This window comes from Chenopodium album, chromosome 5, assembly GCF_948465745.1.
Source record: "Chenopodium album chromosome 5, dcCheAlbu1.1, whole genome shotgun sequence".
In the NCBI taxonomy this organism is placed as follows: Eukaryota; Viridiplantae; Streptophyta; class Magnoliopsida; order Caryophyllales; family Amaranthaceae; genus Chenopodium; species Chenopodium album.
In genome coordinates, this window is record NC_137838.1 from 8,694,704 (window position 1) to 8,718,055 (window position 23,352).

The 23,352-nt window shown below is 34.9% G+C and overlaps 4 protein-coding genes across 5 annotated transcripts; 2 read left to right on the plus strand and 2 right to left on the minus strand.

The window, feature by feature from the left end:
• Positions 1–4,675: 4,675 nt before the first annotated feature.
• LOC145631798 (uncharacterized) lies at positions 4,676–8,551 on the minus strand. 2 transcript variants are annotated; one of them, XR_014112426.1, is made up of 8 exons: positions 8,311–8,551; positions 8,064–8,192; positions 7,324–7,363; positions 6,213–6,288; positions 5,896–6,096; positions 5,431–5,640; positions 4,923–5,337; positions 4,676–4,822 (listed from the first exon to the last, which is right to left on the minus strand). XR_014112426.1 is itself a non-coding variant. In XM_081683974.1 (7 exons), exons 1-7 carry the CDS (start codon positions 8,351–8,353, stop codon positions 4,996–4,998), a joined length of 1,041 nt encoding a protein of 346 aa, XP_081540100.1. In that variant the 5' UTR covers positions 8,354–8,551; the 3' UTR covers positions 4,676–4,995. The 2 variants fall into 2 exon arrangements, 1 of the variants encoding a protein (XP_081540100.1); XM_081683974.1 differs by having other exon boundaries at positions 4,676–5,337.
• A 1,676-nt stretch (positions 8,552–10,227) lies between these two features.
• Positions 10,228–11,494, minus strand: LOC145630324 (putative aquaporin TIP5-1). The gene is made up of 3 exons (XM_081682575.1): positions 11,362–11,494; positions 10,766–11,016; positions 10,228–10,611 (listed from the first exon to the last, which is right to left on the minus strand). Exons 1-3 carry the CDS (start codon positions 11,492–11,494, stop codon positions 10,228–10,230), a joined length of 768 nt encoding a protein of 255 aa, XP_081538701.1.
• Positions 11,495–15,904: 4,410 nt separating this feature from the next.
• Positions 15,905–17,607, plus strand: LOC145630325 (fasciclin-like arabinogalactan protein 21). The gene has a single exon (XM_081682576.1). It carries the CDS (start codon positions 16,206–16,208, stop codon positions 17,487–17,489), a length of 1,284 nt encoding a protein of 427 aa, XP_081538702.1. The 5' UTR covers positions 15,905–16,205; the 3' UTR covers positions 17,490–17,607.
• Positions 17,608–18,464: 857 nt separating this feature from the next.
• On the plus strand, positions 18,465–20,663 carry LOC145632537 (zinc finger BED domain-containing protein RICESLEEPER 2-like). The gene is made up of 3 exons (XM_081684907.1): positions 18,465–18,857; positions 19,005–20,502; positions 20,602–20,663. Exons 1-3 carry the CDS (start codon positions 18,465–18,467, stop codon positions 20,661–20,663), a joined length of 1,953 nt encoding a protein of 650 aa, XP_081541033.1.
• The last annotated feature ends 2,689 nt before the right edge of the window (positions 20,664–23,352 follow it).

Genomic DNA, 23,352 nt, shown 5'->3' on the forward strand with positions numbered 1-23,352 from the left:
TGAGCATTGCATTATATACTCGTAGTCGTAGATACTGAAAGGTCTTCCTGTCATACTATGATTTAATTATCCACTCCTAGTAACAATAGCAACAAATAGATGATTGTGACTATTCCCTTTAATTTGTTTGGGACATTATAGATAAATCTAAACATTATTGCATGCCACACAATTCTTCAAAGTTACTATCAAACTCATTAATATAATGTCCAATTTAATATAAATTTGTCCATATTATTGTAATTATCATAAATTTCCTCTCATTTTAGTTTCTAGATCTTACTTTCAAAACATATAATGATATACATGCTACAAGAATTTGTATTACAATTATTTGACTTATTACCATATCTAGTAACTTCTCTTGTGAAACGCATCTAACCTTCTAAAAGAAGCTAATTCGTATAATCAAAGTATCCCATGTTCTCATTCAAACAATGAGATATTTATCCTTTTTTTTTTTTTTTTTTTTAAGGAATGAGATATCTATCCATTTATTAAAAAAAAGGTTATTTAGATTTTAGATACTTTGGATTCATATTGAAGTTCCATTGTTTTTAATAGGTTGGATATCCAGCCATATTTGACTGTATAATTAATGTTGTTTCAATCTGATTTTGATTAGTTGATAGTTCTTTTAAGTTTAATTGGATGAAATAATAATTCCGGAATTTCAATCTGTATGTATTATCTTAACACATTATACGTTTCACATGTCTACATAACTCATATGTAGTCAAATCAAATAAATTAATATAGATTGTATCTAGAGTACTCGAAAGATTTGTGATAACATTTCTAATTATATACTAGTACTAAATGCTACCTCTGTTACATATTATTTACAACGATTTGACATAAAGTAGAGAGAAAAATGTCTAATCGCTGCACATAATATGGAACGGAGGTAGTATATAACAATAAACCTTGTGTAAAGTGGATTTACATTAATTTTATTGTAAAACGGTCATTTTAAGGTGAAAAAGTAAAAACTCGAAAAATTAATTAAAAGCCTTAGTTTTCATTTTTAAGAAGGTGAAAAGTGGAAACTCGAGAATGACAAGTTGTTGTACATACGCAGATAAAAGTAAATCAACCGAAAGTTGAAAGAATTTGCAAAGTACAGTAGTAGGGACGAGTAAAATCTAAGCAATATGGCAATATGACAACTTGCTTAGCCACTAGCTTAATCTTAACCTCCACAAAAAAATTTAAAAGTAATAAATAAAATACTTAAAATAAAATCTTTTACTTGATTGTAATTAGGGGAGGTCAATAATGTACTACTGTAGCAAAGAGCATATTCCAAAATCAAGGGAGAATAATCCTTTACTAACAAATTGGTAAACCTATAAATGGAATATTCTGCGTAATATCCGGACCAGATAAACTGCCACGTGTCGGACCAGGTGTACGGATGTTTTGCTGACGTGGACAAGCCAGTTGTATCATTGGATGATGTCGGCCTTAAATTTATTTCTAATTTTTCCGATTTTAGTATTAAAAAATAAAATAAAAGTAAAAAGTGGTGTATAAATAGTGGGCTGCTATACTACTAGTAGAAGTATAAACATGAGTACAAAGGCTAAAAGACCAACGAAGTTTCCTGTAAAGCTTGTATTTTTGGATGTATGTTTGGTCCTATCAGCTTCTTGTAAGGATTTCAACTTGCTAATCTTGTACAGTATGTGCCGGAAAACGACATGTTCGACAAAAGTAAGTGTTGTAGTATGTGTAGTTGGTGTCGTAGATTCAGTTAATTGACTAGTTGCTAATAGTTTGAGAGACCGTATTGTTCACATATGAGTTATCCTTAACAATTACTGCGTAGTCAATTACTCTGTATCTAAATAGTTACAAAAACTCATAATACTCCGTATTACCACATACGAAGTAGAAGTACATTAGTCCTCATCACTACTTTGTTGAGCGCAAGTATTTGGACTTAGGACATGTTCTCTTTAAATTATTTTCAGTTCAGTTCGGCTTTAATAAATTCAGTTCAGTTTAGATGTTTAGTTCAGTTCAGCTCAGCTCCAATAAGTTCAGTTCAGTTCAATTCAGTTCAACTCAGTTCAGTCAATCAGAACAGACCATTAGCCTATATTGTTACTAAAATAAAAATATATTCTCTAGCTCACTACTCAAGATATAAATTTATTAAAATTGGTTTATCCACAAAATAATTCAAGGACGAGTATGTACAAACAAAGAAAACCGTCGTTGGGCAAGTAGTCATGCACAAAAAAATTGAGTACTGAATATAGAAAGAGTATCTATCACAAATTTCGACGTGCTGCCCTTAAAGATTAGATTAGCCATGCATGCAGTGAACAAAGTCAGACTCAGACCACTAGAACATAAATACAAATACTTCAATTAAATTAGCTGTTTTTTTTGGTCAATTACTTTAGGATTATACTATAATATAAAACGCAAATTCAATTTAAATGGATGTTATGTTACTGCAATACCACTTTGCATATAATTTAAATATAATGTCATTATAATTTCATGCATACCACTCAAAAAGAAGATAATGAAATGTTCAATTGTTAATTAGGTTCGTATTAAGGAATTAATTAAAGTAGTGGTAGTAATTAGTTTGATTAAGCTCCATGTTGAAGTCATAAAGGGCCAATTGCGGCAATGTTGACCATGTAGTCTATGTTGCTGGCTTTCAAGTTTTGCTACTTTTATGGTGTTTTGGTAGGCATGCTTTTGATGCAACATCCTTTAAAATAGTTTTTTTTTTTTAATCATGCTTTTCGTAGGGAAGAACGGTAATTTGGTTGGGTGGAGCCACCATAAAAGACTACAATTCCTTAATCTTTTAAAATAAGGACATCATTAAGGAGTCGAAAAAAACAAAAAATGATTGTACTCTCTTTGTCCTTAAATCAATGTCTCATTTTCTCTATCTTTGATTAAATTGGTTCTCATATATACTATATAGCATATACTCACATCTCATAATTAAGGAATTGGGACTTTGTTTCCTTCAGCTTATTTTTAGTCCAGGTCAGTTAAGCTCCTTCAATAAATTTAGTTCAGTTCTTAATTTTCTTCTCTCATAAAATATTCAGTTCAATTCAATTCAGCTCTAATAAGTTCAATTCAGATCAGCTCACTCAATCAGAACAAGCCCTTAAAGGGTTCAATCTTCTTCCAAAATGCTTCAATTACGTACGTCTAATCGCACCTTTGTTAATTGAAATCTTTCTAAGCAACCCTGCACTACTACTAATATTACAATATTATCATGATTACTACGTATATTGATCTTAACCAGTTCTGTGAGCGTGAATTAATCAAGAAAACACCTTATTGTTCGATAATAATTTACCCTAAAGCTCATCTCAAAGTCAAATTTGCTCTACTTCCAACCTGTAACATGAGCATTCAGCGTTCAAATGCAGTTTGCAGTAAAGTGGAAAGAGCTTGATGGTTCAACGGCTAATAGCAGTGATATCGAACTTCAACAGTAAATGACAGACGCTGTAAACTTGGTTTCATTCAAATAAACTACGTAGTATATAATTTCTGAAATCTCAAGTGAATCTATGTTCAGAATGTGCAGATTGGATTCAACAAATATCCAAAAAATAGCAAATTCTAGAGATAAATGTATGTTTCATACTTTCGCGATGTAAAATTGTAAGTAGACAACCAACTCCATCCAAACATATATCAGTGGCCAATCTTAACAGTTTGAGATGATTACAAAAATTCAAGGGGTGCGATACTCGGACAGTCAAGACATACAAGACAAGGTCTAGTTGCTCTACTTCACATAGATAAGCAGAGTGTGTAAGCAAAACAACTTTCCTTGTTGATCTCCAGCTTCCTGCAAAGGAGAATCCTTCAAAAAAATTGCACAGTTTTTATTTTAGTTACCTTCAGGTTTCGGCAGATGCCCTCATATTTAGCATTTTGGGTTGTTTGCAGACTTCTATGCATTCCACAAAAAGTGAGTTCAAGCTCTGAAACAGCCGTCATCCCAATGTTACTTCGGATCTTCAGAAGAGTTATACCCATTGGAATTGTTCTAACATTGATTTTTAAGCTTTGCTATGATTTCCTGTTAGTTTTCAAGAATTATGCCCTACCCATATCCAGTTAAAGGTGTCAAATAAGTGTCTGAAACCATCAGGGCATGGTACATTGGACAGTCCTAACAACCAATTAACCGCTAATAAAGATTGAATAATAACGAAGCTACTTAGCAAGAATAGACCAAGAAAAGTTACCCACACTAAAGACGGACTGGAAGTTTGCATTCAGTTTCTGAGGTCAAACTGCAATATCTGAAGAGCCGCGGTTTTGACGGCGTTTTTGCGGTATCTGAGGAAGGGAAGAAAGCAGGAAAGGTTTCCACTCAGCTTCAGAGAAGCCAATAATAATTGATGGGGATGTCAAAACCCAACACCATCATTCATCTTCACTAATCAGAGAAGTGTTCATGAACTATGTTTCAGAAGAAGCAATATTATAATGCAGATGCATGCAAAAGTTTAAAGGTCATGCAGATTTAGCACCTAAGATACAGAAAATACCGAGTAACTAATTTTCTGAACCAGAAAGTTACCTTACTAACACTGGCACACAAGCCATGCAGCACAGTTGCAAATTTCTTGAGAACCCCCAGCATGATCAGAAAATGCAAGACTAAAAGTTGTTTCAAAGTCGACCAAGTACCAAAGCATTTAATCCAACAAAACTACAATTAACTGTAGGGGAAATTACAACGATGAAGTTTTACCTACCTCAATCCCTTTGACCTCTAATAAGATTGTTGAGAGGAGACAGTACAGTCTCAACACTGTGGGACAATAAAAAAAGAAGTTTAACCCCCAATAAGACTGCAATGCAACACCTTGAAAACAGACACACAAAACATCTTGAGATATAAAAGCATCTACCTCAGTAGGTTTAAGATCATCGTTTATCTACACAACCCACTGGCCACTAATACCGGCAAACAGGACTCTTAGGTCACCTCCGGTGGCCATGCCTAACAGGTGAACGTGACCTGCTCGTTTCGCGTTCACGGCCATAATTCCTAATCCTCCCCCCTCCATCCCTTCCATTACGATAATCATCATGCCTCCTTCGGTCCATTCCTCTTCCGTCATTTCGATTACCTCTATTGTTCCAATCTCGTGATCTTTCACGGTCTCGGCTATACTCCCTGTCACGATCACGATGACGATCCCTCTCACTGGAGATGCTTCTTCTGCTTTTGCTCTCATTTTCCTTCTCTCTCTGCTTCCTACGTTCTTCTGCGTCTTTCTCCCTTGCTAATCTTTCCTCTTCCCTTGCTTTCTCTTTAGCTGCCTGGTAAAGAATAGTAAATATGTAAAATGAGAAATATATCCAATAACTGAGTAACATGAACAGGTTGTTGAATGAAGAAATGAGAGTTCAAACCTTGTATTCAGATATGAAATCACGGACCATGCCATATCCAATGTGCTGCTTGCCAGTAATATGAGACTGAGTTCTTTCCACAGCATCATTGGCTACCAAGAATGAACCACAAATTTCACATAGTGCCATCTTTTTCTCCTGTGTCAACATTGTTGCTGCACTCAGAGGCTGTTGAGTTAACGCAGTTTTCTCAACATTAAGAATTTCCACCTGCAAGATTAATTTCTCAGATGTTATCACCATCAATGCTTATCAATCATTAATGACAGAAACTCAGATATAACAATAATAATAATATAAATAAAAGAGGATAACAAAAAGTGAGCGACAGAACCAACAAGGCTCAGAATATTGAGTCAGAACAATAATATTCACATAGTCACATGTTATGGAGCCAATAATACAAAAGTTGAAAAGCCTAGTGTTTTGAAATGTTAATATGACATAAGCCTCAAAAGAAATGACCTTTCGCATCAATGCTTCTGCTTCATCAACTTTGCCAGCTTCTCCCAGCGACTCTACTTGTTCCAGTAAATTTTTAATTTTATCTTCCAACACAGAGAGCTGCTCAGCCTTTTCAGCAGAAATAGGTGGAGGTGGAGGAGGTTCGACCTCCTGGTCCAGGCGCTCTCTCCCACGTCTAACTTTCCTATCCAAGTCTGCCACCTGAAACACAAAATCAACAAAGTCCACAGCCCAGATATGATATAGAATGAGAGGCTCTAATCAAAAGTAAAAGAGTCAAAGCAGCCAAGAAAATAAAAATGCAAGGAAAGACTCACCAATTTCTCACAAAATTGAGCAAGTTCAGCCTCAAAGCGTGGGACATAAGAGTCATGCCTTGGAGAATTCTCAAAGCTAAACATCCAAATTACAGGACATATTAGAGATGGAAGCAGACAAGAGGGTAATAGCTAAGTAAAACGATGAGAAAAGAGCAAGAATAGAATATGTTGTAAGCAATAGATTAACCTACACAAGTGATAATTAACCAAATAAGCAAGGATAATATCTCCAAATTCTAGGCAAGCAATGAAGGACAAACAAAACATATCAGGAATGACAAGACACAATAATTATCCTCCAAGTCTAGATTCTCCAAATGCACTCAAAATTTACCAATGAAAATTTCCATAGATCAAACAAATTGATTTAAAAAAAAAGAGTTACCAAGTATGCAAACAGCAAATCAAGACCCCTTAGAAATGGACACAATTGACTGCTGCCAGAATTGTATATTTACTTTGTATACAAAAAGGAAATAAAAGGTTAGAAGTCACATGTAGGGTTTAGGACTACACTGTACTACAGTAGAATGCTACTGGTATACGTAGTACTTAAAATACAAGTTTTCATGTAAGCACTTGCCGAAACAATTGCTTTGCTATTAGCCTGCCTCTAGTCCTCTACATTCATAACAGATACTACATACTAGACAACTACTTATAAGCATATAACAACATATAGAGGTATCTAACTACTCATCCACCATAGAAACTCAGTTTTAAGATATCTAACACTAGATACAAATTTACTTCTCTCCAAAGGGTCTACCTGAACAGTATTAAAATCAGTTACCTCAAAGAGTAAACCAAGTAACATCCAGACCTCCATATGTCATATTAGCAAAGCACCTGAGAAACTCCTAATTAAAATCCCATCCTACACCAAATATATAAAGGAAGTAACTTACTTTTAAACAGATAAAAAAAGTTATCAATAATAATTACACAGTCTCCAAGAGCAGAGCCAAGATTCAATTACTCAAACGGCATCCTCACATACAATCAAACACCTAATACAAGCAAGCATCATAACTCCACATACTCACATAGTTTATTTCCCAAAATCCCTCAAAAAATCTCTTAATAACAATATAGAAAAATCCATTACCTCTCTTTCAGCTTTTGGTCATGAATCCTTGGACATGGCCCTGAAGCACAGATATACACAAAATTACAAAAAGGGAAAACCATCAGAATACAACTAAGACCAACAAAACTTCATTATCTTAACAACAGTAATGTAACAAGATGATGCACATGCACATCTCACAGTTCACATAGTTTAATTAATGAAACCTTACAGCCAAACAATCAATAAAACATCAAGACTTATTTACTGTCAACTTTAAAAAACCAATTAAAATCCATTCTTCAATAAATAATTAATACACCCCCTAATCCAATATAAGAGCTGCTTAAGAGCCATATATAATATTTACCGATCGCATTACATGTAAAATAATTGTAACCTCAGCATTGTTTGTTGTAAGAGCTGCTTAAGAGCCATATATAATATTTACTCTGCACCCACGCCATCCAGACATTATAGCCAAATCACTGCCACAACCCCTTCCCAGGTCACTCAATCTTAGGGCATCTTAAAAAGACTATCATCGATACTGATACTTTAGAGGAGGTGGCAACATTTTTCGGATGACCACTATAGTATATGCGACGATTAATTCAAACTGATATTCAAAATCTCGGTCTCATAGTGCACGATAAACCCACTAGATAATACAGTACTACATTACATTATTACCAATCAAACAATCCTAAAATCTTCTTCTAAACACAATTACAATAGAACAAGCAATAAAGAAACAGCCAAAGGAAACGAAGACGAACCAAGATCACTGCGAGTATTGACGAAGAGATCGTGAGGGCAAAATCGAACCATATAAGACGCGCAAACCTCCTTATCATCCCACTTAATCTCCTTATAACCCTTTCTTTCTTCGTCAGTCAGATTCCGAGCTGAAATCACGCAATATTAAGGTTAAAATTCAGCCAATTTCATAACTTTTACATGAATTGAAGTCAAATTGAATCGAATTTGAACAAAATAAGGAAATTAAATTACTGATTCAATTACCTGCGCCCATAAGTTCATCGAGAAGCGCTCTCTGAGCATCCATGAACAAAATTCGAGATAATTAGAGCTCGAAATTGATGAGATGAGAATTAATTAGAAGATTGTAGGAGTTAATTGAAGAAAGAGGGAAGAACTGGTAATGAAGTTAGGGTTTATGAGGTCGAGGAGAGAGAAAAGCATAAATTACGCAAAATATAAGAAAATTGGGAAGAAATAAAATTACCCAATTATCCAACGGGGTCCGTTTTGGGTTATACGATACACAAATATATTTATACATGTATGGGCCTATTGGGCATCCGTATTTGAGGCTTTTTTGGTTGCACAAATTTTACGTACCCACTCAAAATTCCTAAAAATTAACTCGCGTACTAAAGTTTTTTTCACTTCACCATACTTTTGCTGAATTGAGATTATTTTTACTGAATTAAAATTATTTTTGCTGAATTGAGAGAAAAGCATAAATTACGCAAAATATAAGAAAATTGGGAAGAAATAAAATTACCCAATTATCCAACGGGGTCCGTTTTGGGTTATACGATACACAAATATATTTATACATGTATGGGCCTATTGGGCATCCGTATTTGAGGCTTTTTTGGTTGCACAAATTTTACGTACCCACTCAAAATTCCTAAAAATTAACTCGCGTACTAAAGTTTTTTTCACTTCACCATACTTTTGCTGAATTGAGATTATTTTTACTGAATTAAAATTATTTTTGCTGAGCTGAAATTATATTTATTGAATTTAAATTATTTTTACCGAACTGATTAATTTTACCGAACTGAAATTATTTTTGCTGAACTGAACTTATTTTAACTGAACTGAACTTATTTTTATTGAACTGAAATTAATTTTACTGAACTAAAATTATTTTAAATTTGTTGAATTTTATTTTTTTAAGGTGAAGTGAACATGACCTAAATATCGATTCTTTGGTTCCAAAATTTTGCAAAGTGGAGGAAATTGGAATTTTAATTTCCCCACACAATGTGGGAATTAATTTACCAACTCTATGTATTAGATTAGGGAAATTAACTTCCCATAATATAAATTTGTAAATTACTATGGGAAGTTAATTTCCATTGCAACCAAACGAGTCCTAAATATTTACGTTTGAAAATCTATTTTTATTCTACTCATGCAAATGGCTTCATAGCTTTTTTTTTTTTTTTTTTCTTTTAAAAAATAGGAAAAAATAAATAAAATCCAAACTAAAATTTTCATATATTAGTTAAACAAGCTTAATCAACAACATACAAATTAAACATCTTGAAAATTATGTTTACAAGCTTAATCAATAGATTACTTAATTGAGGTCTTGTTTCCTTCACTTTTTCATTTATTTTGGGTTGAGAATAATTGGGTTTAATTTCTTTTCAATGTCGAGTCTGATCTTAAGCTTCAACATTGGTCATTCTTTTCAATGTCGAGTCTTAAGCTTCGACATTGGTCAAACTTAATTAACCCTAGTTGACTTTACAATTATTTGCCAAATTGTTAGGTGGCAATCTATCAATTCGTTCTTCTAAAAAAAAAATCTATCAATTCATTGAAATAATTATTTTAATTTTCAATTTGACGCATATTATAATAGCAATATAATTACAACATGGAGACATAATTAGTTAAATTAAGATTACACGAAATAAATAAAATAAAGGGAAAGGCCTCTATAAAACTATGTAGATTTATATTAAGTTATACATAAACATCACAATTCAATCTTATGCCTATTACACTATTACATGCTAACAATCTTAAGATGTTATATAAGTACAAATTACACAATAAAATAGGCTTATCTCTAATAAGAACTACCAATAGAGATTATCTTAGGTTTGATAATGAGGTTACAAAGGCCAAATAAATTCTTAATATAGTCAAATAAACACTAACACTAGCTAGTCCCATTCAAACTCGAGGCCCCTCTTGGCCACACCGTTGAGGATCCGAATCATGAGGAGGGTAAACCACATTGTCATACAACAGACCAGCAACCGCGGCACCAAGCAAAGGTCCGATCCAATAGACTGCTTGGTTCTTGAAGCTCCCACCAACAGCAGCCGCCCCAAATGAGTATGCCGGGTTCATTGATCCACCCGAAAACGGACCAGCGGCTAGCACATTCGCTCCTGTGATCAGCCCAATGACTAAAGGTCCAATAGAGCCCATTTGACCATGTCTTGGGTCTTTGGCTGCATATACAGTGTAGACTAATCCAAATGTGAGTACACCTTCTAAAACGGATGCTCCGAATCCGGTCATTTCTTCTGATATTGCATGGGGCACTACATTCTGCATGCAACAAATACATCCAATAAACCAAAATTTGTAAGTATAACTAATATAAAAGGGGGAGTAGAAAATTTAACTACTAAACATAAAGGGAAAACAAAATTCAGTATAACTAATATAAAAGGGGGAGTAGAAAATTTGTAAGTAAAATTACTTGATTAACAGTGACGATCTTAAGGAGAAGGCATGCCATGACAGAACCAAGAATTTGGGAAATCCAGTAGAAAAAGGCGGTAGGAATTGGAATGTGACACCCTACAACCTTCCCAAACGTGACGGCCGGGTTGACGTGGCCTCCGGAAACACTACTTGAGATATAAACAGCGGAGGCTAGGCCAAATGCATTTGCTATGGCTACAACCACCAGGCTAGAGGGATCTGATCTTGCATCTGGCATTAATTTCCCTACAAATTACAAAATTATAAATAAAATGACACGGCCAAATGATATACGTACACACAATCAAAATATAGCCAATTAATCATTGTATCAAATACAACTAACTATAAATAATAAATCACCCTCTATGTCACATCAGTTAATAATGTAATTTAACTAGTGCTTGTGTATATAAACTCGTAACCACTAGATATAAAAATGATTGTACTAAATCATTGTACAATTGTAGTAATATTTGTATCATTGTATCATTTGTATGTTTCTTACGAAGTATTTATGTAACACGTACAGAAATGGTGCAATTGTGATTATTAGTAAACAAAATTAAATGATTTAAGGATCGAACTTACGAGACGCCATGGCGGATCCGGCGGCAGCCAAGACATAGATGAAAGTGGAGATAAACTCAGCAAGGTAAGATCGCAAGGCGTTTGGGATCATGGATTGTCGAACATGGGCAGAGAAAGTTGTTCTTGGTGCCATTTTTTGTGTTAACTATTTGTTGAACAAAATGAAATCTAAAGAGTTTTGGCTACAAATTAATAGTCACTAAGAAAAATCAGAGAAGAAAGAAATATTTTTCTTAGACAAAATGCTAAAAACTGGAAACTGAAAAATGTATGAGGAGTTTGGTTATTTTTATATACAAAGAGAAGGGTTAGTTGCATGGTTTTGGAGCGTTTTAATTTGAATAATAACTGCCGGTTGCACTTGACAGTTTACTTGTTATGGTAAGGGATTTGGGAGGGAAATACTTTTTTTTCCTCTTTATCTTTTTGTTTCGCAAGTCCCCTCAAAATACAAAAGATTATTTTTTTTTATAAATATATTTTTTGGTAGGAAATACAAAAGAATAAACTAAAGAAAACTGAAAGCAATATTTTAAAGTTAAGGAAAAAAGTGAAGGCAATATAATATATATCAATATATGTAGTACTCATCATATATAGAAGCTTGCATATAAAAACACTTTGTATTTCTCATGAATGAGTAACAAACAACGATATGATGTAATGATTATGAAATCTCCCGTACGAAAGAATGTATGGTGTTTTTTTATAACTAATGAATCAAAAATAATTCGTACAATACGTATTAAATATATATTACTTATGTAGTTAACAATTTAATTTGGTGATCTTAGTTATTGAAAAAGATAGAGTTGCAACAAATGATTTGTAAACAATGTATCAGATCAGAAATTATTGTACCTAATATGTAGTCAATTCAATTTAACACTCATTTTTTTAAAAAGAGCCTTGAATATTTATTGATTATGTATTTGACCAATAAGGCACACACATAAATAAAAATCGTCTAATTATGTAAACAAACCAATTAAACAAAAAAAAAGGCTTCAATTGCCATAAACAATAAATAATATTAATTAAAATACATATAAATTATAGCCTAAGGGGAGTGCAAGGGATAGCTCAAGTGGTTAGAGCGAAACTCATCACCCGCCCTTATGGCTCTCTAAACACCAAAAAAAAAAAAAAAATTATAGCCTAAGGGACAAATCAAGGCCTGACTTCTCTGGCTTCACTTGATCTAATTTACCACCATCAATACGAAGCTCTCCTTTCTTAGAATTATCACTCTCAACGATCACATTTTCGCCTATGCCACGTAGGACTTGAGCCGAACCTCCTTCAACAAGAGTAGGCAATGATTTCGAAAGATTATTCAAGTTATTGAATGGAGAATAATTGTTCTTAACATTATTATTTGACATACTCAAATTATCATATGATGATATTTGAGAATTTCCTAACAACAATGTTTTAGGCTGGTTTGTGCTACCATACCCGTGTCGATAGCCTTGGTACATTGGCATACGATAGCCCGAACCCGGCTTATGAATCATGGAATTTGTTTTGACTACACCAAGGGGTGACCTTTTGAAATATCCACCGTATGATATGTTATTGTACATACCAAAATAAGGTTGGTACAAGTTATTGGTACTCGAATAAGGTGAGAACCCCGTGGCTTGTCTCATCTTATCGCGAGCCCTCTCTTGTTTATGAGCATTTTGATGACCACCTAGAGCTTGGGAGGTAGAGAACCTCCCAGGACAATACTTGCACGTAAAATCTCTAATACGAGGCTTAATATGTTTTTGGTGATCGGATGATAATTCCTTAATCACGTCACCATTAGCTTGTTGGGTTGATAAATCTTGACTAAAGCTCGAAAGCTTAAGGTCAAGCATGGTGTTTTTAGAGCTAGAATTATACGGAGTCTCTAAAGAACTCGACGATGACTTTACATCCATGGCTACAAGGGTGTTTATTAGCTTGAATGAGATTAAAGTTTAAGAGAGTACTAAGATTAATTAGATGAAGGGCTTTTATAGAGATAGCAAAGAGTGTTATTAATCACCAAATATCCTTCATATATGGTAAGACAACTTGTGCCAACTTAGTGAATCTCTTATCATTAATATTGCCAAAGTAAAATCTCTTTGACTTAGCTTGCTATCTGCTTAATTAATTACATAATATATTATCTCAATTTTAACTCTTAAGATATTAACGTTACTTTGTGGCTTTGAGCTTCCATATTAGGTTGGAAATTAAGGTTGTGTAATCAAGTATGATTAATTAAAATGGAAATTTGAATGATAAAATATGATTTAGTTAACAAAAATAAAAAATTCCATTCGAGTTATTAGGATAAAATAATCTGAGATTATTTTGTTACAATGTAGAAACTATAAAACGTGTCAAAATATCATTATAATTTATGACAAGGATAGTTGTCATCAAATTTTCGTAAAAATCAAAGTTAATTACATAATATGGAGTAATAATACTCCTGTAATAATCTTTTATATGGTAATAATAAGTTAAACTTCCATTTGAAATCTCTTAGTTCCAAAATATCATTTTTAGCCACAATGATTTCATTGCCAACCGTTTTTGTTGCTAAAGTATCATTATTGATTATATTTATCTCTTTCAAAATAATTGTTGATTCTTGTGTGTAAGAAATCTTTGCATCAAATTTCGTAAGGAATCAAGTTGATAAAAGAATAATGAATTTGCTTGCCAAATATAATTCATATGTGCAGTTACGATTTTATTTTTATAGCATAGATTTAATGTCAAATTCTCAACACGATTATCAATCGGGATTTTAACCTACTCAAATACAGAGTAATCATATAGTTATTTCTTTCTATTTTTGTAAAATCTAGTTTGAGGCTGCATTCCAAATTTTCAATATTAGTCCGTACTAATTTTATTTTAAACGCTTATTTTATTATTTTTTGTATCTCAATATCTCATATTAAATATATTGCGAAATAATGATGATTGTTTAATAATCATAACGAGTATTGATCTTATTAATGTATCATATATAGTCATATATGCCTACTTTGATAAATACAAAGTAGCTAGTACGCAACTGATAGATATAGCTGGTTTGACTAGCTTAGTCGATTGTAAAGAGTTGATAATATAAAAGTATTTGGTAAATAAAGTAGTTGTTAATTGTTATTTGATTCAGTCTATATATAGTAAAAACCAAAAAGTTAAATATATACGAAGGCCTTGTTCTCTTCACCTTAATTTTGCTGAACTGAAATTATTTTTACTGAACTGAAATTATTTTTGCTGAACTTAAATTATTTTTGCTGAACTTAAATTATTTTTACTGAACTGAAATTATTTTTGCTTAACTGAAATTATTTTTACAGATTTTCTATTATAATTCTTCTTTAAGAAAACTGAATTTTACTGAATTGAACTTATTTTTACTGAACTGAAATTATTTTTACTGAACTGAAATTAATTTTACTGAACTGAACTTATTTTTATTGAACTGAAATTATTTTTACTTAACATTATTTTGTAAGGTGAATAGAACAGGGCCGAAGTATATATGAACTTATGAAATATATTATCAATAAGCTAATCTTAAAAGGCTTATGTTTAGAAAACTCAAATTACGGAGTAACTTTTATAATAATGGTAAAACCTCTAACAAGCTCGGTAAGCTAAAAAGCTTTCCAAAAAAATACCAAACAAAGCCAATAACTTCACAAAAGAGCTATCAAATATAAGGAACAACAACCAAACAACAACTGTAAACACCGAGCACAACCAGCCAACCAGTGAGTAGGATTGACCCACAAATGAGGAACCTTTTGAACCTAGCAAACCAAAAGAGCCTAAATTGAAGCCCGCAACTCCTGAATGAGCTACCAAGCAGAGATTTCCATTGAACCAGAAGGAGGAAGAAGAGCAATGAGGGTAGCACAATCTCTATAAAAAAAAAAGCCAATAACTTATTAGTTGTTAATGCAAGTAAAAGTGATCAATATTAGCTAAATCGATGCCATCATCTTTTAACTAACCAAAGGAAAGGATAAATTTGTAATGTAGCTCAAGGTTAAATAATGATTTCATATGTTCAGTCTATTTTTGTTCCATAATCAAGTGTATGCTAAAGTAGGTCCAAACCAATAACTTAGAGGTGAAACGACATTTGTCAAACAACTCTACAATACATCACTGCTTAAGCTCTTATGGTGAATCCGTAATATAGATGGGTGGTATATATATACTTGTATGATAGGAACATTTTTAAATTTTGTCACAACCACGTCACATGCTTCTTGTGTCATCAATGACATTTTCATAATACTCGTATTTTAACTTTATAAACTAGTTTCATGTTTCATTTCTAAAAAATAAAAGAAAACTTAAATCAATCATAAAGTAAATGAAATTGCTAAAAGTAAGAAAAACTAAAAATCCGTTTAAAAGTTGTCATGCGAAATTACAATAATGTCGTTAACAAGCACGGAGAACACATTCCGTCTGATTTAATGATTTAAGGTTCTAATTAGTTCCTAATTCTCATTTAGCCTTATATTTTCACATAATTTCAACTCTATTCACATAATTAACATTTTCTAATTTTTCCAAAAAAAAAAAAAAAAACATTTTCTATGAATAAATTTGTTTTAAACTATTTCTATTTCATGGTATAAGGGATGAAATCGGAAAAGAAAAAAAGAGTTTTTTTAGCGGGAAGATAGAAGGTATAGAATCGCCAACGTGGCAATGTGGCTTATTTCTATAAATACCCTCCGATAACCGTCAGCAGAATCTAAGCTCACACAACTTTCTCATTTTTTTCAATCTTCCACTCTCTCTCCTCCATTTTCAAGCTCCCAACAATGGCGTCTCTGCCACACCTTGCCATCATTTTCATGGTGATTTTCTCCTCACCTTCAGTCCTCCCTGCCGCCATTGATGCTCACTCAACAACACCAACCTTCACATTCTCTTCATCCTCAACCTCTCCTTCACCTTCCTCCACCGCCTCTCCTCCGCCGCCATTTCCGTACTCCTCCTCCGAAGCTCTCCGTTCGCCTGAGTTTCTCTCTCCTCTCTACTCCGTCACCAAAGTTCTCGGCGAACTCGGCTTCACCGACCTTGCTATGGCGTCGCACTCGCTCTCTCTGTCCTCCGCCTCGCACTCGCCGTGGCTCGGCCCTGTCACCGTCTTCGCTCCGGCGGATGCTTCGGTGCGAACTTGTACTTCCTGCTCGCTCACTCTTCTTCTCCAGGAACACACTGTTCCAGGAATCTATCCTCTGGATTACCTCAATCAGCTCATTTTCGGCACCAAAATCGAGTCGATTCTCCCCGGTCGCTGCTTAACCGTCACCTCCGCCGCAAATTCCACCAAAATCTTCATCGGCGGCGCCGAAATCACCCATCCAAACCTCTTCATCAGCGACCACGTCATCATCCATGGCCTCCAAGGCTTCATCTCTCACCTCTCGCCGTACTCCTGCTCAATGGACAGGATGACGTCACTCTCTCTCCGTCATCTCTCGCCTTCCGTCGCCTTGACTCGGATGATGCTCTTCGACGCCGGAATCCGGCTCCGATTGAGCGGCTACAGCTTCCTCGCTCTCGCAATGCGTGTCAAGTACGCCGAGCTCGTCACTCTCCAAAACATGACGATCTTCGCCGTCGACGACTCCTCCATCTTCCAAGGAGGCCACTCCTACGTTCACGGCGTTAGGTTTCACATAATCCCTAACCAAATGCTGAAGTTCGCCGATCTCGAATCTCTGCCGCCGTCAACGGTGCTTCCGACGCTCGAATCCGGCGAAACCCTCACCATCACCACTCCAGGCGGCGGCGGAACCTCGTCTCCGATGAGAATCAACTATGTCAAAATCAAGTATCCAGACCTCATCTACAACTACAAGCTTGTTGTTCACGGTATTGGTTCTCCATTCCCTCATCTCCGTCAATCAATTCCTGTTTCCACTGGACGGTCAGGATTTTATCCGATTACTGCTGGTGAGTATGGATCTGATGTGAGTGAGTCTAGCTTTGGTAATGTGCGCCCTACTTCTTCTCAGACTTCTGCTCCTTCTCCTGCTTTGATTATGGACAATCCAGTGTTGGTTAATCAGATGGATGATATTCATCAAGGTCTTTGATCATGTTTTTAATCATGCTAATAATTGACCTGATTTAGCTCTACTCTTGATGTCGTTTTAATAGTATTAGTTGCGTCGTTTTGTTTCCATTACTATTTCCTCAATTTGTGTGTTTAGTTTGTGATGAGTAGGGGTGAAAGTGAAGCGGTGTAAAACCGAACCGAACCGAAAAACCGAACCGAATAAGGAATGTGGTTCGGTTTTTTGGGAGTTCGGTTCGGTTTCGGTGTCAAAAAATTAAAAAATTCGGTTTTCGGTTCGGTTTCGGTTCGGAAAATTGGAAAACCGAACAAAACCGAACCAAACCGAATTATAAGCCCAACATACAAAACCCCTGGCCCAAAAGTAATTACCCTAAGTATATAAAGAAAAATATGAAAACCCTAATTCCTCTCAGCCTTTCTCTCAGTCTCTTTCTCCACTCTTTCGTCCCCTCCTATCTCCAATTCTCGACATTCACTTTCTCCGACCACCGTCGACCACCAGGCGACCATCGACCACCGACCACCGACCTGCTTCTCTCTCTCCACATTAAGGTATGCTCTGCTTCTCTCTCTCTCTGCGATTTTAATTTGCTAGTTTGCGATTTTAATTTGCTAGTTTGCGATTTTAATTTGCTACTTGCGATTTTAATTTGCTACTGCCTACTGCATGTTGATTTGTTCTGCTGATGCCTGATTTGCGACTTTAATTGCTGCGATTTTATTTGTGATTGCTACTGCTTTAATTTGTTGCGATGTGTTTGCGATTTTATTTGCTAGTTGCTAGTTGCTACTGCCTACTGCTTTAATTTGTGAATTGCGAATTTGTGGGATTTAATTTGTGGGAATTTTAGTTTGTGCTAATTTGTGGGAATTAATTAGTTTGCTACTGCTACTACATGTTCAATTGCTCTGCTACTGCATGTTCAATTGCTCTGCTACTGCATGTTCAATTTTAGTCTTCTTATGCTGCTGTTTTTTATGTCCTAGGGCAATGGCAACCAATGTTGGTGTCAATGACCAGCCTGAACTTGAACTTGAGACTGACCAATCTGACTGTAACAAAAAAGATGTAAAAAGGAAGAGGATGAAAGAGCGGTCTGAAGTTTGGGAGCATTTTGTGAAAGAAGACTTACCTTCTGGAAGGCAGGCAACTTGCAAGTACTGTGGGATGAGCTACAAGTGCGGGGCAAAGAAAAACGGCACTAGTGTGTTATGGGCTCATATTAACCGTTGTCGTAAGTATCCCTATAACACCCCTAAAGATTCAAAACAGAGTTTGCTTTCATTCAAAAGTGCTAAAGTAACAAGTGCTGTTGGTGGTACTAGTGGGTTGACATACCATAAATTTGATGCTGGTAGTATTAGAAAAGCTTTGTCGTATATGGTAATTGTTGATGAACTTTCATTTAAGTTTGTTGAAGGTGTAGGTTTTAGACACTTTTGTGGTGTAATGGAACCTAGATTTAATGTTCCTTCTCGAATTACAGTAGCAAAAGATTGTTTTGAAACTTATTTAATTGAAAAAAGAAAGCTGAAAAATCAATTAAAGAAATGTAATTCAAGAGTTTCTTTGACCACTGATGCTTGGACCTCTATACAACAAATCAATTACATGTGCTTGACTGTCCACTTCATTGATAATGACTGGAAATTACACAAAAGAATTCTGAATTTTTGTCCTATTTCTAGTCATAAGGGTGATGATATTGGCAAAGAAATTGAAAAATGTTTGCTTGATTGGGGGCTTGAAAAAGTCATGTGTATAACTGTTGATAATGCTAGCTCAAATGATACTGCAATTGGTTATTTGAGAAGGAAAATGAATGGATGGAAAACTGGGGTTCTTAAGGGTCGTTTCATTCACATGCGTTGTGTTGCACACATTGTCAACTTGGTTGTTTCTGATGGGTTGAAAACTGTTAATGAGTCTGTTCAACGTGTAAGGCAAGCTGTTAGGTTTATAAAACAATCTCCTGCTAGGTTGCAAAGGTTTAAAAAATGTGTTGTAGATGAAAAAATCAACACAAAAAAGGGATTGTGCCTTGATGTGCCCACTAGGTGGAACTCCACCTATTTGATGTTATCTGCTGCTATTGAACTTGAGGATGCTTTTGAGAGGTATTCTGAGGAAGACCCTCACTATGTACTTGATTTGAGTGAGAGGGATGGTAAGGGCAGCCCTGATGCTGATGACTGGAACAATGTGAGAAGATTTTCTGAATTTCTGCAAGCTTTTTATGATTTGACCATGCATGTCTCTGGCTCTTTATATGTCACTTCGAATTTGTTTTTTCATGAATTGGTGAGTGTTTGTATACTTTTGAAAGATTTGGTGTCTAGTGATGATCCGGATATGTGTCTTATGGCTTGTAGAATGAAAGATAAATATGAAAAGTATTGGGGTGATCCAGAAAAAATAAACCTCTTGATTTTTATTGCCGTTGTCCTTGATCCTCGTTATAAACTTGATTATGTTGAGTGGATGATAACTGAAATCTATGATTCTATTGTTGCATCAAAGTTGGTTAAAAATGTGAAAGAAGCTTTGAATGCTTTATATGAGGATTATCGTGTTTCTCCATATGGTGATGGGAATAAGATGGAAGCGGCTTCAAGTAGTGATGATAAAATTCCAATGTCTCCCAAACATAAGAAGATAGAGGTCTTGAAGAATAAGTATAAGAAACACAAATGTGAGAGAGATGGAGATGCAAAAATAGAATTAGACAAATATTTGGAGGAGGATACGGCTGAAGATGTTGCTGATTTTGACATTTTGAGCTGGTGGAAGTTCAATTGTTCAAGGTTTCCTACTGTTGCTAAAATTGCAAGAGATGTTCTTGCTGTCCCTGTATCGACAGTAGCTTCCGAGAGTGCTTTCAGCACCGGAGGCAGAGTTCTAGATCAGTTTAGGAGTTCATTAACTCCTCGAGTTGTGGAAGGTTTGGTATGTGCTCAAAATTGGTTACGTGCTGCACCATTCCCAAGTATTGAAGAGTGTTTAGAGGAACTTGAGCATCTTGAAGAAGGTAAAATATAAGAACATTTAATCAAAGTTAATTATTTTTCATTATGTATATATATTTATTTTGTTTTCTTATTTTGTGAATTATATTGAATTATGATAGAAATGAAGAATATGGCAATTGGTGATGCTAAAATTGATGAAGTGGTCGAAATACCCGAGTGATCTGCTGCTCATGTTGCTGTTCTGCTGCTACTGCTCTGCTGTTCTCCTGCTACTGCTCTGCTGTACTGCTGTACTGCTGTTCTGCTGTACTGCTCTGCTGTTCTGCTGTACTGCTGTACTGCTGTTCTGCTTCTGCTATCTGCTGTCTGCTATTCTGCTGCTAGCCTGCTACTGATCATGTTATGTTTAAGTAGTTATGTTAAAACTTGTTTAAGTTAAGTTTGTATGAATTGATTGGTTTGATTTGAGACTTTGTTAGTTTGTTGTTTAAAAAGAAAACTTAAGTTTGTATGATTTGGATTGGTTTGTACTTTGTATGAATTGGACTAACTTTGTTTCCTGTTATTTTGTTAATTTGCACTTGATGTGTTAGTGACTTAGTGTGTTGATTAATGAGGCCCAAATTGCAGATTATTGGCCCAAATATAAGAGGCCCAAAAAATTCGGTTTGGTTCGGTTTTTTATTGTGAAACCGAAATAAATATGGTTTGGTTTGGTTCGGTTTCTAAAGTAAAGTGGTGCGGTGTGGTTTCTAAAATCAAGAAACCGAATTAAGGTGGTTCGGTTTCGGTTTGGGCCAAAAACCAAACCGAACACCGAACTTTCACCCCTAGTGATGAGTGTAAGCAGCATGTAATCGGTTTGTAGATGAAGAGAATACTCAATACTAGTGAAGTTTTGTTTTTGAATTGGAATAACTGTTAACTCTGTTTTTTTTTAAAAAAAACTGTCATTTGAATTACTGATTTAAGCTTTCTGTTAATTGTTCATTGATAGGTTGTCGTACACCTGTCAAAAATAAATTCCTAACGAATCCAACTAACAATGTAGTAGGGCAAGTAGGGTCGAATCCACAGAGAGATGGTATTCAATCTAACTTCTAAGAAATTGATGAAACTAAACAAGTCACGAAATTGGGATTAAGAATAGATCTAAAATAAAATAGGAATAAAACAAATAATAAAAAGGACCTAGGGTTATGGTTCACCATGCTTATAGTTCTAAACCTATCAAAATACCAATAACAATTCAATTAATCAATTAACTAGAGCAATTACTAAGCCTACGGTCGGGTCTTAACGCTCTCAATTCAACATATGTAGTTCGGTCGCTAACATAATCAGAATTGTTAATTGTAGGTAAGCCTCTAAAAGTAAGATCTTTCGATTCAAACTCTTATTAACAATAATTAATCAAACAATTGATCAGGTTGCAAGATTAACAATAAAACACTATCAATTAGAGAAATCAATAATCAAAATATTAAAATTATCAATCAAGATTCATAAAATAAACATGGATTCCCAAACCCTAGAAATAAAACTACTCTAGCATGAAATAAATAAATAAAACTAGATCAAAGGAATAAAACATAATAAAAAGCAAGAAAATAGAAATAAAATACCTTAATGAATTAAAATAGTAAACCCAAGAATCATCCATGGAAGAATCCATGGAGATGCCATGAGAAACTAGGGTTCGAGAGAAAAACTCAAAAGAACGTCAAGAATAAAAAAGATGTAAAAGGCATAAAAAGGCATAAGGGAAAATAAAAATCCCTTGAGTATTTATATTATCCTAAAACTAATCTAAAGAAAATAATTAAAGAAAAGTAATAAGAAAATAATAAATACATAAGTTGAATTACTATTGGATTATAATTGATGACGTGGCACGATACTCGACTTGATTACGTCAAACGACCAAGAAAAGATGGAGCAGCACCGAGCTATCGCTCTCTAACGAGCGAGCTATCGCTCCTCGTCGAATGTAGCTACTGCCTTGACGAGCTAGCTGGCGAGCTATAGCTCGCATAGGACTTTGCGTATGGCAGTGATGAGCTAATAGGCGAGCTAGCTTGCGAGCGATAGCTCGGAGCTTCCTTGACTTGCTGCCTTACTGAGCTATAGCTCGAGCTTAGCTCGAGCTTAGCTCGATGCAAGAATGCTTAGCAACTCAAATTGTCAATGCACCAAAGGCCTAAAACGATCTCATACTTGCAACAAGAGCTACGAAACAACTCCGATTTGCTTCAAAGAATCTACATACATATATAAGCACAAGGTCAATGAATCATCGGCCTCAAATCAACATCCCTCCATCCAACGACAAATGCTGAATTCTTCCGAGAGCGTCCAAATAGCTATGAGAACTACCTGGAACATTAAGAAAACACAAACGGAGCATAATAGAGCACAAAATGGACAACTTATGCAATTACGACCTAAAAAGAAACAAAAGACTCAAAAATCAACTATAAAACTAGCATAAATGTGCCTATAAACTCTATATAAAAGTAATTCATCAAATTCCCCCAAGCTAAACCGTTGCTTGTCCCCAAGCAACACTAAACTCAAGACGGAGAAACAAGATTAATAAGACTTCCAGGTAACCAGAATAAGACCGACCTAACTCTCGAGCAAACAATCAAACCAAAGTTATTAAGACCAAAATTTAGCTCGGATACAAATAGAACCACTCAACATCATGATCCACAATTGAAACCAAACTTAGCCACAAACGATTTCCCAATCAAGCTAGTCGTCACCGCACACCTTGTAGAATATAAATATTTGATGCAACAAAAGGTAACATGACGATATCAAGAAATAACGTTCACTCAATCACAAAACACACATGCCGATCAAAAGGACTTTTTAAAGCTTGTAATGGGGCAAAGGTGAAGGGG

What these genes read in the sequence shown, in the direction of transcription:
- LOC145631798 (XM_081683974.1), bottom strand. Translation starts at nt 8,353, where the DNA reads ATGGATGCTCAGAGAGCGCTTCTCGATGAACTTATGGGCGCAG. An exon ending in CGATGAACTTATGGGCGCAG is followed by an intron (nt 8,193 to 8,310) that starts GTAATTGAATCA and finishes GCGTGATTTCAG; the next exon opens with CTCGGAATCTGACTGACGAA. An exon ending in ATTTCATATCTGAATACAAG is followed by an intron (nt 5,338 to 5,430) that starts GTTTGAACTCTC and finishes ATTCTTTACCAG; the next exon opens with GCAGCTAAAGAGAAAGCAAG.
- LOC145630324 (XM_081682575.1), bottom strand. Translation starts at nt 11,494, where the DNA reads ATGGCACCAAGAACAACTTTCTCTGCCCATGTTCGACAATCCATGATC. An exon ending in CGGATCCGCCATGGCGTCTC is followed by an intron (nt 11,017 to 11,361) that starts GTAAGTTCGATC and finishes TGTAATTTGTAG; the next exon opens with GGAAATTAATGCCAGATGCA. An exon ending in AGATCGTCACTGTTAATCAA is followed by an intron (nt 10,612 to 10,765) that starts GTAATTTTACTT and finishes TGTTGCATGCAG; the next exon opens with AATGTAGTGCCCCATGCAAT.
- LOC145630325 (XM_081682576.1), top strand. Translation starts at nt 16,206, where the DNA reads ATGGCGTCTCTGCCACACCTTGCCATCATTTTCATGGTGATTTTCTCC.
- LOC145632537 (XM_081684907.1), top strand. Translation starts at nt 18,465, where the DNA reads ATGGCAACCAATGTTGGTGTCAATGACCAGCCTGAACTTGAACTTGAG. An exon ending in GAAAAGCTTTGTCGTATATG is followed by an intron (nt 18,858 to 19,004) that starts GTAATTGTTGAT and finishes GAAAAAAGAAAG; the next exon opens with CTGAAAAATCAATTAAAGAA. An exon ending in ACTTGAGCATCTTGAAGAAG is followed by an intron (nt 20,503 to 20,601) that starts GTAAAATATAAG and finishes GAATTATGATAG; the next exon opens with AAATGAAGAATATGGCAATT.